The sequence below is a fragment of the Macrobrachium rosenbergii genome, chromosome 52 (assembly GCF_040412425.1).
Source record: "Macrobrachium rosenbergii isolate ZJJX-2024 chromosome 52, ASM4041242v1, whole genome shotgun sequence".
In the NCBI taxonomy this organism is placed as follows: Eukaryota; Metazoa; Arthropoda; class Malacostraca; order Decapoda; family Palaemonidae; genus Macrobrachium; species Macrobrachium rosenbergii.
In genome coordinates, this window is record NC_089792.1 from 18,134,049 (window position 1) to 18,148,572 (window position 14,524).

A 14,524-nucleotide genomic window follows, 5' to 3' on the forward strand; every position below is an offset into this window, starting at 1 on the left:
TTCCATTTCCAATTTACTTCATGAATTCTTTCTTCAATTTTTCATTTTTATCATCTTTTGTGTTTAATGGTTGTCCACAATATATATATTTTCCTTGTGATAATACAAAAGGCTAATACATAAAGAGTATATATTTTTGTACAATTCTTAGCCAGCTCGTCAATCCAAAAGTTATGAAATGACTTGCTTTATTAAGGCATCTTTTGCTAAATTCTTAGCTTTGCTCTAAGCTTCCACAGAATGGGTAACTCCACCACAATATCTGTTAGGCATTTTTACTTGAAGCTGCAACCGATATTTTATGCTGTGTCCATACACCTAACTACTAATCAATGAGCAATGTTTTCCACATCAACACTGGTCCCTTTGACTCTCATTCACTTATTGCTAGTTGAGGTGGGGCAAGAGAAAACATAAAAAATACGCCTAACTGAATTAGACAGAGCAAAAATTTAAGTTTTGAAATTACTCTGAAGCAGCCACTTTTACATTTCCCAGCTATAGCAGGGACAAGCCTTGAGGGAATAACAAATGAAATGGGAGATTACACATTGAATTAAATTTGATTTCAACCTAAAATTAAAATGAATCTTGAAAATTCAAGAAGAGCACGGAAGTGTTATTGTATCACATTACCTTGGAAATTCTGTAAAGTACAGTCAGTGCAGCTTTGGTTGCATAGCATGAGCTGAATGACACGGTTACTGTACTTGACCTGAGGAATTAGTCAAGCTAAACTCACTCTCAATTCCCAGACGAAGTGTAAAGTGTTTCTTCTGGAAAAGGAATACTGTGATTGAGCACACAACAAACAAATATAATCCAATCAAATTTATTAAAAAACAATGTAAAAATATTTCAAAAATACATTTATTAATCTTTTTTACTTTCCAAATTAGCCCAAGGAAAACTGACATTTAAGTATAATCCAATGACAAAATGCATATTGCATTAGATTTCTAACATTTAAAAAGCTTGCATGACACGTAGCAAGATACACCTTTCCTTGCTGATATAATTATCCACTTAATTTTGGAATGAAAGGCACAATCATATTTCTACCTTACATATCACTAAAATTTTCACTTATCACATGTCTGCAGGTCCAATTAAAATGAAATTTCTTTGTCTGTTATGTAAAATTTCAATGACATAACAGGTGCTTGTTGCAATTTCATTAATCTGATAATTTTTAATAATATAACATCTGAACTTTGAAATTGAAATCCTATCTTAAAAACTAAATAATTTTCTTGAAAGGACAGATAACAAATCCACTACTGTAATTTTAATTTTCATAAAGCTGAAAACTGCAGCATGAGGAGAGGCACAAAAAGTAGAATACAACAGAATATAGTATTTAGACCAAAGGCTAAGCATTCGGACCTATGAGGTCGTTCAGCACTGAACAGGAAATTGATAGTAAGAAGGTTTGAAAGGGGTAACAAAAGGAAAACCTCACAGTTGCACTATGAAACAACTGTTGGAGAGGGTGGAAAGTCAGATGGAAGACAGAGAATATGAACAGAGGTACAGTAAAAGGAATGAGAAGTAACCCTATGCAGGAAGCAATGCCGCTATGGATGAGTAATGCTGCAAAACACCTGTAGAGATACCTTTCGTATGCTAGACAAGGAACAATGTTAGCCAAAAAACCCCTTCAGTGTAGGTGCAAACTACAATAACTGACCAAGTTCATTCATTTATGATGCTATATATACCTATATATAAAGAATGCTGTCCTCTGGTCAAGTTCCAAATACCAAAAACTTCCATGTAATCATGCTTGCCAATCATACACTGGAGATTATAAAAATTATGGAAGGCATCTTGTGAATATCACACACATATTGAGAAAAAATAGATTTTCTGCTAAACTATAAATTTTCAGCACTAGTAGTAAGTATGCCAATGATTTTATAACCAAAACAAAAGTGCAAAGCAGAAATATAAACTGCATGTGCAGTCCTACAAACTGGAAAAAATCCAAGCGTTCTACAACCTGCTAAATAATTAAATGTTTCATAAATGTAATTGTGATAACATAAGGAAACCCATGTATTTGAAGAAAATCAGTTTTTGAAAGTAAATTGTATTTTTCCTAACTATACAAACCTGAGGTCCTTTACATTAAGAATTACTTTCAAGTAAAGGACCGACGGTTGTATATTGTGTCGGAACAATGTAAATTTAAGAAACACCTTGCACTAATTATTGCAAGTTTACTAAATATTACAAATTACTTTCTGATGCTTAGTATCAAGTAATTATTTTTTCATTTATTCATGAGTGTCATGCAATCTTCCAAAGCCGAGTATGTTACAACCTTATCATAAAACTACTGTACAATTTTCCAGTCTGTTTTCTCATTCCCTTATCAGGAGAGTACAAATTTTAAAACACTCCAAACAAAAATTGTAAAAATCTAAAAAGAAATTTTGTTCAATAAGTGGGCTATGCACACACCATTACATACCAACTTCTGAAATAAAATACTACAGCAGTACTGCACATTTTATGTGATACGTATTGCCAGCTAAACAGAAAGACCGAAGAAATTATTAGCACCTTTATGTGAATAATTTAACGCAAAATACTGACAGAAAAGCAGTGTTAAGCACATATTACCTATGAATAAAATGAAAACAAGCAGTACTGTGCATGTCATATGTCACTTTACTAACAAAAGGAAGATAAACAAGACTAGGTATATCAGATATTACCTTATCGATTAATGGAAAGAATGAAATGCTGTATATCTGCTTTGCATAAGGCCAAATAAAAGAAGTAAAAAAAAATAAATTCATGGCAATAAATACTGCTAAGCATGTAGATCATTGTAAGAAAGACTGGAAGACAAAGAAGCAGTGCTATATATGTGCTATACATATGGCTCACTACTCTACTGACTTCCCTGCAATACACAGTTTTCCTTATAGTTTATGGATACAATACTATATTAAGTTCTTTATCCAAATCTAAAAACTACAAAGCCAAGATAAACTATGGCAGACAGGATGACATAACTAACACAAAAAACAACTGAGCCAAGTAAAAGTACTTCACAGATCTTCAATTACTATGCTTCATAATAAAAATATGGACTTTAAAATTTTATAATGGTACAGAGATTCAACATGGAAATTGTAGTGTGTCAAGGTTCTGTTGAATATATTAGATAATTCATAGCTCAAATTCCAATGCAGGGGATGATTAATGCATATTTTTCTCACAGCACTAATGGACTTTTGTAGCCTGTTCTTCTTCTTCTCCAGATTCAAGATTATCAACAAGCAATTCGCTTGCTGACTGATTGGCCGGTTCAGTGTTCAGGCTCCTAATAGATGACTGTACTGCTTTATGTTTGCACATTCTATAGATCTGAAAAACAGAACATAATTAAGATTTGCAAATTGCTATTCAAGCTTATGTCATATGAAAGAATGAAGAAATGTTACAATATCTATATAAAAAATATAATTCTTATTATTTGTCAGCAGTCCACGAGAAAAGTTACGGCAAGATCACATGTGGTGAGAGTGACATTCTTCAGTATTTCTTCACAACTGTTACTTTTGCATTACGGTTAAGAGTCAACCTTCGCACTACCCATGGTGAAATATCTGTGATGGCTTTGGGAGAAGGAACAAGAGTGATGTGTTCTGAGGTGGTGATGTGTTCTGAAGTGGCTATAGTAAGCAATTCATGACGACTGGGAAGTTATTATCCCATCATCGCTATCACTTCCAATGCTGCGCAATGCAAAGGGCCTCTGTGAAATTCTACCACTCTTGCCATTCCTGGTTTTTCACTTCAATGAATCTGCTCCCCTCCAGCTCATATCTCATAGTTCTCATCCAAGTGGGTTTGAGTTTCTAACTTTTCTAATGTCCACAAGAGCCCAGCTGATACTATCACATACCACTCTCCCTGAGGTGCAAAGATGATGTCCTAACCATCTACACTTCACCTGTATCACTAAGTAACCTACATTTAGAACTTTTGTAACTTCCTGTATGGAATCACTTGTAACTCTATCCTGTAATCCTACTCCTAATACCTCCCTTTCACTATATTGAATTATTTTTCACAAGCACGGGGACTCAAATCCATGACTGAAGAATGCATTACAAATGGCATCAAAGGTTTGCATTTCATGGGGATAAGGACCATGTGCTCTGTATTTTTCCTTTCTTTTGGTACATAAACTGTTACCAATATTATATACCTAGGAATTACACTTATGAAAATCTCATTATATGTGGAGTGGTATTCAAAGGTGTGGAGTACTGAACTGCAATCTCTCCCAGTGGGCACAGTGTGCTAAGGTTGCTCCTCTGCAGTATTTTGTATCCAAGTTGGAAAGAATGAATTAAACAAATGGAAGAACACAAAAATATCAGTTCTTTTTCTCCTTATAAGCAACAAATAGTTTGTTCATGAGACTTACCTGCCAGATATATATATAGCTGTATTCTCCGAAGGTCCGACAGAATTTCAAATTTAGCGGCTGCACGCAGTGGTCCGGTCAGGTGGTTAGTACCCATTCCCGCCGCTGGGAGGCGGGTATCAAGAACCATTCCCATTTTCTATTCAGATTTTCTCTGTCGCCGGACTGTCAACACCTGTTGTCAGTTCCTCCGCCTTTTGTTTCGGAAATTTGTTGTCACTTAAGTATTTTGGTTGTTTTTTTGGTATTCGACTCTGTGTGACAGCACTCGCTCTTGTGGACCAGTTTTGGTCTGCTTTTATTTTCTTATAATTAAGATGTCTTACCTCTAGCTACTCAGTATGCCCAAAGCAGTTGAATGTGAGTGTTCTCGAGAACTTTGATAGTTCTCACTCTTTATCATATGATATGTAAAGGGTGTTCAATGCTCTATGATAATCGGTAATGAATGTGTCTGCGTGACAGGATTGTCTGAGAGTGAGTGGAAGAATATAGGAAGCTGCTTGTGGGCGTGATGAGCTGAGGAAGTCTTCTTTCACTCCCTAGGTCATCATAGTTGGACAGTCAGGGTTTTTCTCCTACTAGTAACCCTGTAGTAATTTATTACCAACCCTGTGGTTTGTTGCTGCAGAAGGTAATTCCCTGGCTCGTGTGAGTCAGTCGTGCTCTTGAAACTAAAGTGAATGCAATTCAAGCGCGTAGTGGTAGTGCTAGTGCCCTAGTGTTGTGGAGGGGCGTCAGATCGGCCTACTGTGCCTCAGGCCTGGATGCATCTGTCGTGAACTCCCCTGGGTTAGGGGAGGGGCATGTCGAAAGCGCATGAGGGTTCTGGCGGGGGCTCCCACCACGATCACAGTGCCCGGCCAGGTCTGATGGCGCTGCCCAGGCTGCAGGGATGTTGTGCTCAGGCACGCGCATCCTGAAGAATTGCTTCTCGTCCTCCGGCAAGTGTCTGCCTCCGCCCACGGGGTTGCAGGCTCTCGGTTGGACGCTCTGCCCTCTTAAAGAAGCCCAGAGGGCGGCTTCTGCGTCCTCTTCCTCTGAAACGTTGTACTCTTCCCGAAGTTGCGTGGATATTCCTCTGCAGAAGAGAATAAAGTGTTTTCGAATGATCTCTTTCGATGACCCCTGTGGCTGGGCAAGGAGCTGAGCTTCTTCCCCTGTGGAAGGAAATTATCGTCTCTAAGCCCTTTTTGCCTTCTCTCAGGTTCATCCTTCTCCCAGAGTGACTATGTGACGTGAATTTTGTTGGGTTTTAACAGCAGCTGGATGCTCTCATGAACCTTCAAGAGTCGAATCTGCCTGTTAAGAGTACAATTTCACCTTCGTCTCCTGTAGAACGTGCAAATGTCATATTAGAGAGAGTGTTTAGTGGCTTCATATTCTGTCTTCCCGGAGGTTGGGGTGTTGTACTTTTTCTCTTGTCTCTGCAACGTGCGTGGGATGGCGTCTTGCTCGATAGCGCTTCTCAAAACTCGCAGTGTGCGCCTCACCTTGGCTCGGCGGCGCCTCTCAGCCATGGCGCTTAGCGGCGCTGTAACTCTCTTCTAGTACCCGCGAAGCCTCTCGCACGTCACGCCATGGCGCTCGGCGTGCTAAACTGCGCCGTGTAAACTAAGTCTTGTGTTGGCGCGCTCGGTTGTTCATCGTATGGCGCGCAACTACCGGCTTCAACATCTGATGTCCTTCTTATTTTGTAATTGCGCCCGGCGAGGTACGCCTTCGTGGGCGATGAAGATTAACATGGCTCCTGCTCAAGGATAACCTGCTTCAATCGTGAAGCTTTCCTTTTTATGTTTGCACTGCCTCCCGTACTGTAGTTGGCGTCTTCTTAGTTAGCGGGAGTTCCGCTTGTGTCAGTGAGTCGAGACTGCTACCACTCACTCAGGGCCGCCAGCTGCGGAAGAACATCCCTCTTCGTCACAGCCTTGTGAAAGCTTTGCACCGTCTTCTTATATGCACTTCCTCTGTTATCAGAACTCTGGCTTTTTCTTAAGGATCTGTTTCCTGAGACTTTCTTGTCAGCTTCTCTCTCTCCACCATGCCAGTTGTCTTTTATCTTAGAGAGGCGATTTGTGGCAAATGAATCAGTTATAGGATATTTTATATATATAACATACGCTATCTGACTATCTTCTCAGAAAGTTTTATTTAAAAGTTAGCTAGTTAGAGATTCTCAACAAAACAGTAACTATCATAGTCTAGTACATTTTCTCTGCTACTGCCCACCTCTCTGCTGCATGTACCATGCCTGCTTTATGCTGCTGCACCTGCTGCTGCTGCATACCTGCCGCACACCACCTGCCTGCACTGCTGCCTGCACTGCTGCACCTGCACACACCACACCACTGGTTGTCCAGTATATCGGTGGTAATTTCCTTTTAGCTGAAATAATATCTGTCCGATCTGGCAACCCTGTGGACATAATCTTATCATAGTGGATTACCATGAGGCAGTCGGTGGCAGTCAGTCGGTAACGACTCGAGCAAATATTAACAATACATCGTTCAGCCAACCTCAATAACCGTGTCATTTTTGACCTCGCTTCATTTAGCTTCATTGTGAGATATATTACTTTGCAGGTCTATTTTTTAGCTTTTTCATTATGTCATAAAAACATCAAACTGTGTATAAACAAGCAAATAAATCTCTGAAGCAAAAAATATCGTTTTTCTCAAAACTAAAGTTATAAACATTCAAACTTCATCTCCTTTACGCGCTTGCACGATCTCAGATACAAAAAGTAAATGAAAGCTGTGTTTTGCATAACAAGGGGCTTCCATGGGACGCAACACAGAGATCCTGAGAGTTTTTCCCGAAGGAATGTCACTCAGGAAGTAGCAAGTGACTCCCTTCATCTCAGACTCCCTTTGCAACCAGGCTTCATTTTGCACAGAAGCCTGAAGAGTGAGGGCAGACGTTTGGCAGTCCTCCTACTGTTAGAGAGAGGTTACTTGAGTTCCCTTCCACGTCTCTCTTTGTTTTTGTTTTCCCAACTGCCTTCCTGTCAAACAGAAATTGTTTGACCTGCTCGGGCTGAATGTTGAGCGGAGAGCGATGGAACAAATCTTGGACTCCGATTTCCCGGATTTTGCACCGTTGTTTTGGTCGAAACTTTCAGTAGGCTGGGAACCCGTCTTGGACGTCAACAGGTCGACTGCTTGGTCGGAAGGAAAGTTCAAGATGGAGACCTCACCCAGTCAATACTAAGACCCTTCTTCGAAGGATTGGATGGGTATCTTTGGATCTCCAAGATGTTATCTTCACGCCCAATTCATCACGTTCATTGAAGTATCTCAGGTTGTCTTGGGGGCTAGGCGTGCTGTTCAGGGCTCTGCTTTGGACTCTGCTGGCAGCCATGCGTTAAAACACCAGCCTCTCGTCCGATCAGTGAAGTTAAGCAGCGTTGGGTACAGATCAGTACCCAGATGATTGACCGCCTAGGAACACCAGATGCTGTTGGCGTCACATTTTTTGCTCGGTGTTTACGCGTCTCAGCTGGCGTTCGCGATCGGTTGCATCTATACCATGCGTCGGATCTCACTCTACTTGGGCGACTGTGGTTGTTTGGCGTCGTCGGCCAGAATATCTGGAGGACTTCCGGTTGACTCAACAGTGAAGTCCCTAGGACTTCTGGTCTGTGATGGTAGTAATGAAAAAAAAGCTGTTCCCTATATCCATTGTGTCTGAATTCAGATCTCTATTCAGCGGCTTTTATAGGCGTCTCCGTCATGAAGCGACCTTCTATGTATGCAGTTTCGGCCTTCTTGAAGGAAACATGCTAGGTGAAGGAAGGAATGAGTCGGCTGAGGACCATTTCCTCGCTGGAGTTTACTTGCCAAGTCTGCATCTCAGGCCTCTTCAGTTCTTTGTTGAAACAGCAAAGCAAGGAAGACTTGAAGAGGGTGAGAATTCTTCCTTATATAAAGGGGATCTGGTGGTGGCTTTCGATCCATGGAGATTGCAGAAAGGGATCCTCAGGCTACAGACCCCAACCCTGGCATTGATGTTTCAGTGGAGTGCGTCAGCAGGTTGGGGGCAACACTGAGGGAAGAGTGTGGAAGAATATGGAGAGAGAACAGGTGTCTGGCACATCGACTTCAAGATTTGTGACTATCTTGCTTCATCAATTCTTTAAGATTGGTTGCAATCGTGTGAGTTCACAGCAAGCTCGGTTAATACTGCGCTGTTCCTGTTCAGCCTTGCAAGAGAGATTATTCTTTGAGCCTGTGCTCGCAGCATTTCGGTGTTCTCAAGTTTTGTTGCGGGGTCGAAGAAAATCTTTGAAATCAGACCTGCTCTGTTGGCATATCCAACTCCTGCCGAAGGAATGGACCCTTCTCATCAGGGAGGGTTTGCCAAGATTTTTGGAAGTACAGGGGGTGCCTGTCTTTGTGGATTTTTCCCACGACCTCCGTTGTGAGCTCACTATAAAGCTCGTCTGTACTCGACCTGGGGCAGTTGCGATAGTTGCTCTTCCTGGGTTGGGCGGGAATAGATGTTTCACGTCTTCCGTTTTTTAAATTCTGGAGAAGTCATCACACGCAAGTTCGCAGCCTCACAAAGGCAAGAGGATGACTCATCCGCGTTTGTGTGAATATGGTTCAGTTTTCTCTTCTGGTTGGTAGGCGTTCAGAGTTCTTTTCCCTGAGGCAGACCTGCTCGCCCACAAACCCTTCTGGGATTATCTTTGAATCTCACAGCTCTGGTGTGACGCAACACTGAACTATCGAGAAGCCCAGTCCAGAGGCGAAGGGGTTTTTCTGTGGGTAACCACGGGCCATCGCTACGACAGAAGTTCTTCATCTAAGAATATATCTAGCAGTGAGCAACCTTCAAAGGATTGGTGTGAAAGAAGAACTTTCCTCTTCCTCTATCAATGTGAGCCAGGTTGCGGATTTTCTCCTTTGCCAAGGAGAAAAACTTCCGTCTGCTTGATTCCGACTATTATCAAGTGTTATCTGGAGCATGCTTTTGATTGTATTCGAACACAGAGGATTAGCTTTGTCTGACAATAAGGACCTCCTGATCTTACAGAGGCTCTTTCCAAGGCCTCCAGGTTCCTCAGCTGATTTCCCCTGCTTGGAACTTGGACACTTAATGCTCAAGTTTTTGATCTGTTTTAGTCCTTTTGAGCCTCTCTCCTCTGCATCTCTTAAGGATGTTACTCGGCAGCCTTCTCGCGAGAGGTGAAGGGAAGTTAGAGCAGTCATCGTGGGCCTAAAGGAACACAATGCTGTCTATTCTTTAAGCCCTAAGTTCTTGGCTAAGAATGATAGGTCTTCTAACAGCAGCCTATAGGCATATTTACAGAGTGGAGTTTAGCAGACCTTGTGGACAGGAAGTGGGGGTTCTATGTCAGTTAGAGCTCTCAAGTGCTTGCCAAAGGCGGACTCATTGGTCCATTGGATGTTTTATGGTGTTTGTGAGGAGGCAGCCAGTTAGCTATGTCCGAAGAATGCACTGGCGGCATTGTGCATGAGCGTCATTGGGGCCTTTGCTCTAGTTGTGGCGACTCAACTGAAGTTGTTGAGGATTAGCTCACGGTGAGGCAGTTGCTACCTCCATGGCGTTCAAGAAAAATGGTACTCAGTGACTTTTAGTGCCACATTTTTAGTGAAGTCAATTCGGTGTTTGCCTCACACTCTTGGCAAGATGTTTGGTACTTATACGAAAATTCTTTGCTGGGACCATACATTTAACAACTTCAGCAACCTTGAGACCAAGGAATTTAACTCTGATCTGATCCTTTAATTGTGTTTTGTGGTTGTTGAATTACTGGAGCAGTCTTAATCCTTTGCAAAACCTGCTTTAGGTGTTGGTTAGGTGGTTAGTAATGCTCTTTTGTCTACTCTTTGTGGGCTATGATCTAGTCACATTGTAATTCTTTCCCAGGTGGTGAATCATCAGAAATTAAAACCAGCTATATACCAGGTCACTACCCCCTCGCTGGGGTCTCCTAGTAAAGCAAGCAATTCTCATTGACAGTAACCACTCCAGTCAGCTACGCTATCAGATAAGGAACAAATAATTTTACCAATAGTGGTTTCCTAATTGCTTATGTGTCTCTATCCCCCTCCAAAGACATTTACATTCAACTATATATATGTATATCTGTGAGTAAGTCTCATGAACAAATGATATTGTGATAAAATGAAGTTTGCATTTCATGCCTAACAGATATTTATATTCCTCACTCCCCTCAGGAGACGGTGGCGTTAGAAAATCTGAATAGAAAATGGGAATGGTTCTGATACCTGCCCCCCGCCTCCCAGCGGCGGGAATGAGTGCTAACCACCTGACCGGCCACTCTGCGTGTGCGTAATTGAAATTCTGGATTCTGATACAGCTATATATATCTGCCAGGTAAGTATGAACAAACTTTATTTTATCATTAAAATATCATTTTTCTAAGCACAAATCAAGAAAACATGTTGCAGTTTGAGTGAATCACTGATGAAAAAGTAACAATAAGCCATTTTCAGTAAACTATAAAATTTTAGGAAACTGGAGTAAAACAGACTGAACTTTGATTCAACAATGATTCTGTAAGGACAAAAGATGGGGTCAAGTTTAAAAGTGAAAGCTTCTGCCTAGCCAATACTTTCTTTTCAGTACCAGTTTTTGACCAGATGAATAAAGGTTACAGCAACTTCTTCCCTGTGCTAGCCAGTATACATATGTGTTCAATGAAGTGTAATTGGTCTAAGCTGTGAACAGGTAATCTCAGATTTATAGTTTTCATCTTTTCAAAATTATATTTGTGTTAATAAGTACTATATCCAGTTGTAACATGGTTGAAAATATTTTTATGAAAGGCCTCTTCTTTGTAACAATAGAATATACAGTAATTCCTAACCATGGTCTATTTATCCTCATAATATCTTGGTAAAAGTGTGTTTGCATACTGAGAAACAATTTTTAAGCCCTGTAGCTTTTCTGAAAACTTAATTTCAGTCTTTTTCATAAATAATCTATGTTTCTATATTTATTTAAAAGATAAAATACAAAAAAATTTACAGAGCCAGAAAATTTCCCAAAGGCTTACCTGTGTGACAATCAAAAGAATATTGATGATAATTGCTGCTGCCATTGCACCATAGAACCAGCTAAAGCTTCCAATTACACCGATACAGAGCAAAACACATTCCATAATAACATGCATTAATTCCTGAAAAAAGTAAAGATGAATTACAAAAAGACCTTTTCATTGCATAGTCATCACTGATATGTCTCCGTTTTATGAAATGCTTATATGCAATACTATCAAGGTAACACAAAAATAGTAGTCAGTTAACTGTTGCTGAAATAAACTACTTTTACAATGGTTATCAGATCTTTCTATGTATCACCCCATCACTTTCATCTGTCACATGAATTTACTTTAAACACTCTCTCTTCCTGGTTTTCCTGACCTCTCTTGTATTTGCTTAATTTGCCATATAACTAACACAATTTTCTGTTGATGAGAAATCTTGATTTTCAACACTTAAGAGCTCTGAAAAATTTCGGGGGCTCCAAAATCACTGGTTCAAAGTCCTTCCCCCTGCCTTTGACTTTTAGTCTCTCAGTAAATGGCCCTTTAAGCTCCTCCAATTCTTAATTCAATGTCTTTAAGTAGAGGTGTATTCATGGAAGAAAAACTGCCTACATCACTCAGAGAATCACTCCAAGCACTTGCAGGCAATGCACAGGTTGCATTTCAATACACCTTCTGCATCTTTTACAAATTTTTTCAAATTAACAAAGACACTGTATCTGTGAAAGTATCTACTAAATATCATGTGTCGGTAAGTGTACATTCATACTCATGACATGCTGGAAGAAGAAAATTGCAGTCTGCAAGGGAGTCCATCAGCATAGCCATTAATATTATCTAGAATGATTTCAGCTACAATTCCAACTCCTACTCCTGTAAATTTCTGGAATAAAATGTTTGTGAAACTACTGTACTCTAACAATGACTGTGGAAGGGTATTTTGTATCCTTGCCCAATATTTGCTAATTCTATCTCTTCAGTGAATAAAAATTCAAAATGGCAAATTTTAAATTAATTTGTATTTTTCATAGCTAACAAACCTGGGGTCTTAACATTAGGGTAAATCTGGCACCAGCTGGAAACTGGTTTAAAAACAATCAAAAATCGTATATGCAAGGAATCTGTGGCATCTAGCATCTGATATGCAGATGAGGTGGAAGAGGGTCAGAGACCCAGCTGGAAGCTTGTGACACATTCAGGATTCCTTCCAACCCAGGATAAGACATAAGAGGGGTGGCTAGAGGTGGGCAGTCTATGTTAAGACCTCAGGTTTGTTAGCTATGAAAAATACAAATTAATTAAAAATTTGTCATTTGTTCATGTGCGGAGCAAACCTTCGGTCTTAAACATTAGGATAGACTCACACTTGGAGGGAGGTATGAGAATCCCGAGCTAACTGGAGGTTCAGCACACCTGGTCACTCTTCCTGGAATTTAGAGTTCTAAGAAAGAGGCCCTAAGCCTCTGAGTTGTTAGATATGTGGGTGTCTAACACCCAGTCCACTGGGTTAAAATACAATGCAACAAGCTAGATTCATTGCATATATGGAAGTCAAAGAGAACTATATCTGTTCAAGCAACAAACCTTGCCAGCCACAGGTAACGGGTTTGTTACCACTTCTAACTCCCCTTGCTAGAAGAGAAGTACAAGTTATTGAGAAGCAAATTTGTAACAGTATGGCTGCAACACTCAGCTGCATCAAGCCAGTTCCAGCATATGATGTGTCTTATTCTTCAAAACTGCCCGTAGGTAGAGGAGAAAGGAAAAAGGGAAAGAAAAGGGACCAGTCATCTCATTCATTCTCTCTTCCACACTGTCATCTTAGGCAAGATACAAAAGGTCCCACCAGGGACACAAGATGAGCTGCACAATTTGTTGAGCAGCCACCACCAGACCCAGGGAAAAAGTGTCCAAGGACCTGTGGGCAATGTCCTTCAGGTAGAAGGAAGTGAACGGGTCTGATGAAGCCAAGAACCAGCATCCAAAATCTTATGAACAGACAAGTTCTTAAATGCCAGAGAGGAACCTATTCCTCCGATGTCATGTGCCTTAGCATGCACGGTACTGGAGACAGAACTTGACGATGAGGCATAGGCTCGCCTAATTACCTAACGCAGCCAAAACGAAACAGTATTCTTGGACACTTCTTTCTTGGCTCGAGCTGTGCTAACAAACAGTGAGTAGACAGTGGATCAGTGGTTTCTCTTTTCACTTAATAGGCCATTTAGGCTACGCAATCCAAAGATGATACTGGATCTTTTCTCGAACTATTCTGTGTTGCAAAGTTTCTGTTTATGCTTCATCTTTTGCCATGCTGGATCTATCAGTTACAAGATATTCATTTTATTTGTAAGTAGGGATAATTCACACATTAAATAGATTGAAAGTACAGTAAAGTAAATACTTTAGCCACTATCCTAGGAATTTATTATGACTATTAGGGCATCTTCATCAGAGGTAATAAAGTATATTGATGGAACCACTAGACACCTGGCAGTGCAATCACTTTGTATCTACAAATGCACATCCACACACACATACACATGCACTTACAGTAGCCTGAAGGTTAGCGTATAAAAATCGCGAAATTCTGTAAAGATATGAAAACAGCCGTCTTTAAATAGAAAGACAAAAGCAGAAAACATGACATGTCCAATGAATTGAACAAGGAGCTAGGAATCAAATGGTTAGTAGTTAGGACTGTGCAATTGCTACTTCTACCATTTGTTCCCTGTCCTTGAAGATGACTTGCTCTTTCCAGTGAAGGCAATTCATCACGATTTGTGGAGAACTAAGGACCTTAAAAGGTGACAACTTTATGCCTTCTCTCTCTCTAAAGCAGGTATTGAGGAATACTGTACTCTTTCATACTGGTTTTGGCAGATCATCTTCAGCATAATGAGACATATCAAATGAAGAGGTGGGATAGTTGGGAATGACAGTACATGATATCAGACCCTTTTTTACTTCAATACTTTTATTTCTTACACATATGGACATACCTTTAATTCTGAATGCAAGTACCTAACTGTGCC

At 40.4% G+C, this 14,524-nt stretch overlaps 1 protein-coding gene across 4 annotated transcripts in view; it reads right to left on the reverse strand.

Moving 5' to 3' along the window:
• Positions 1–818: 818 nt before the first annotated feature.
• Positions 819–14,524, reverse strand: part of LOC136833728 (uncharacterized) — a 53,756-nt gene continuing 40,050 nt past the window's right edge. For all 4 annotated transcript variants that reach the window (XM_067095941.1, XM_067095943.1, XM_067095942.1 and 1 more), the window contains 2 exons: positions 11,499–11,621; positions 819–3,381 (listed from right to left, as the gene is read on the reverse strand). In XM_067095941.1, coding sequence (XP_066952042.1) covers positions 3,238–3,381; positions 11,499–11,621 — 267 coding nt within the window. In that variant the 3' untranslated portion in view covers positions 819–3,237. The remainder of the gene's footprint in view (positions 3,382–11,498; positions 11,622–14,524) is intronic.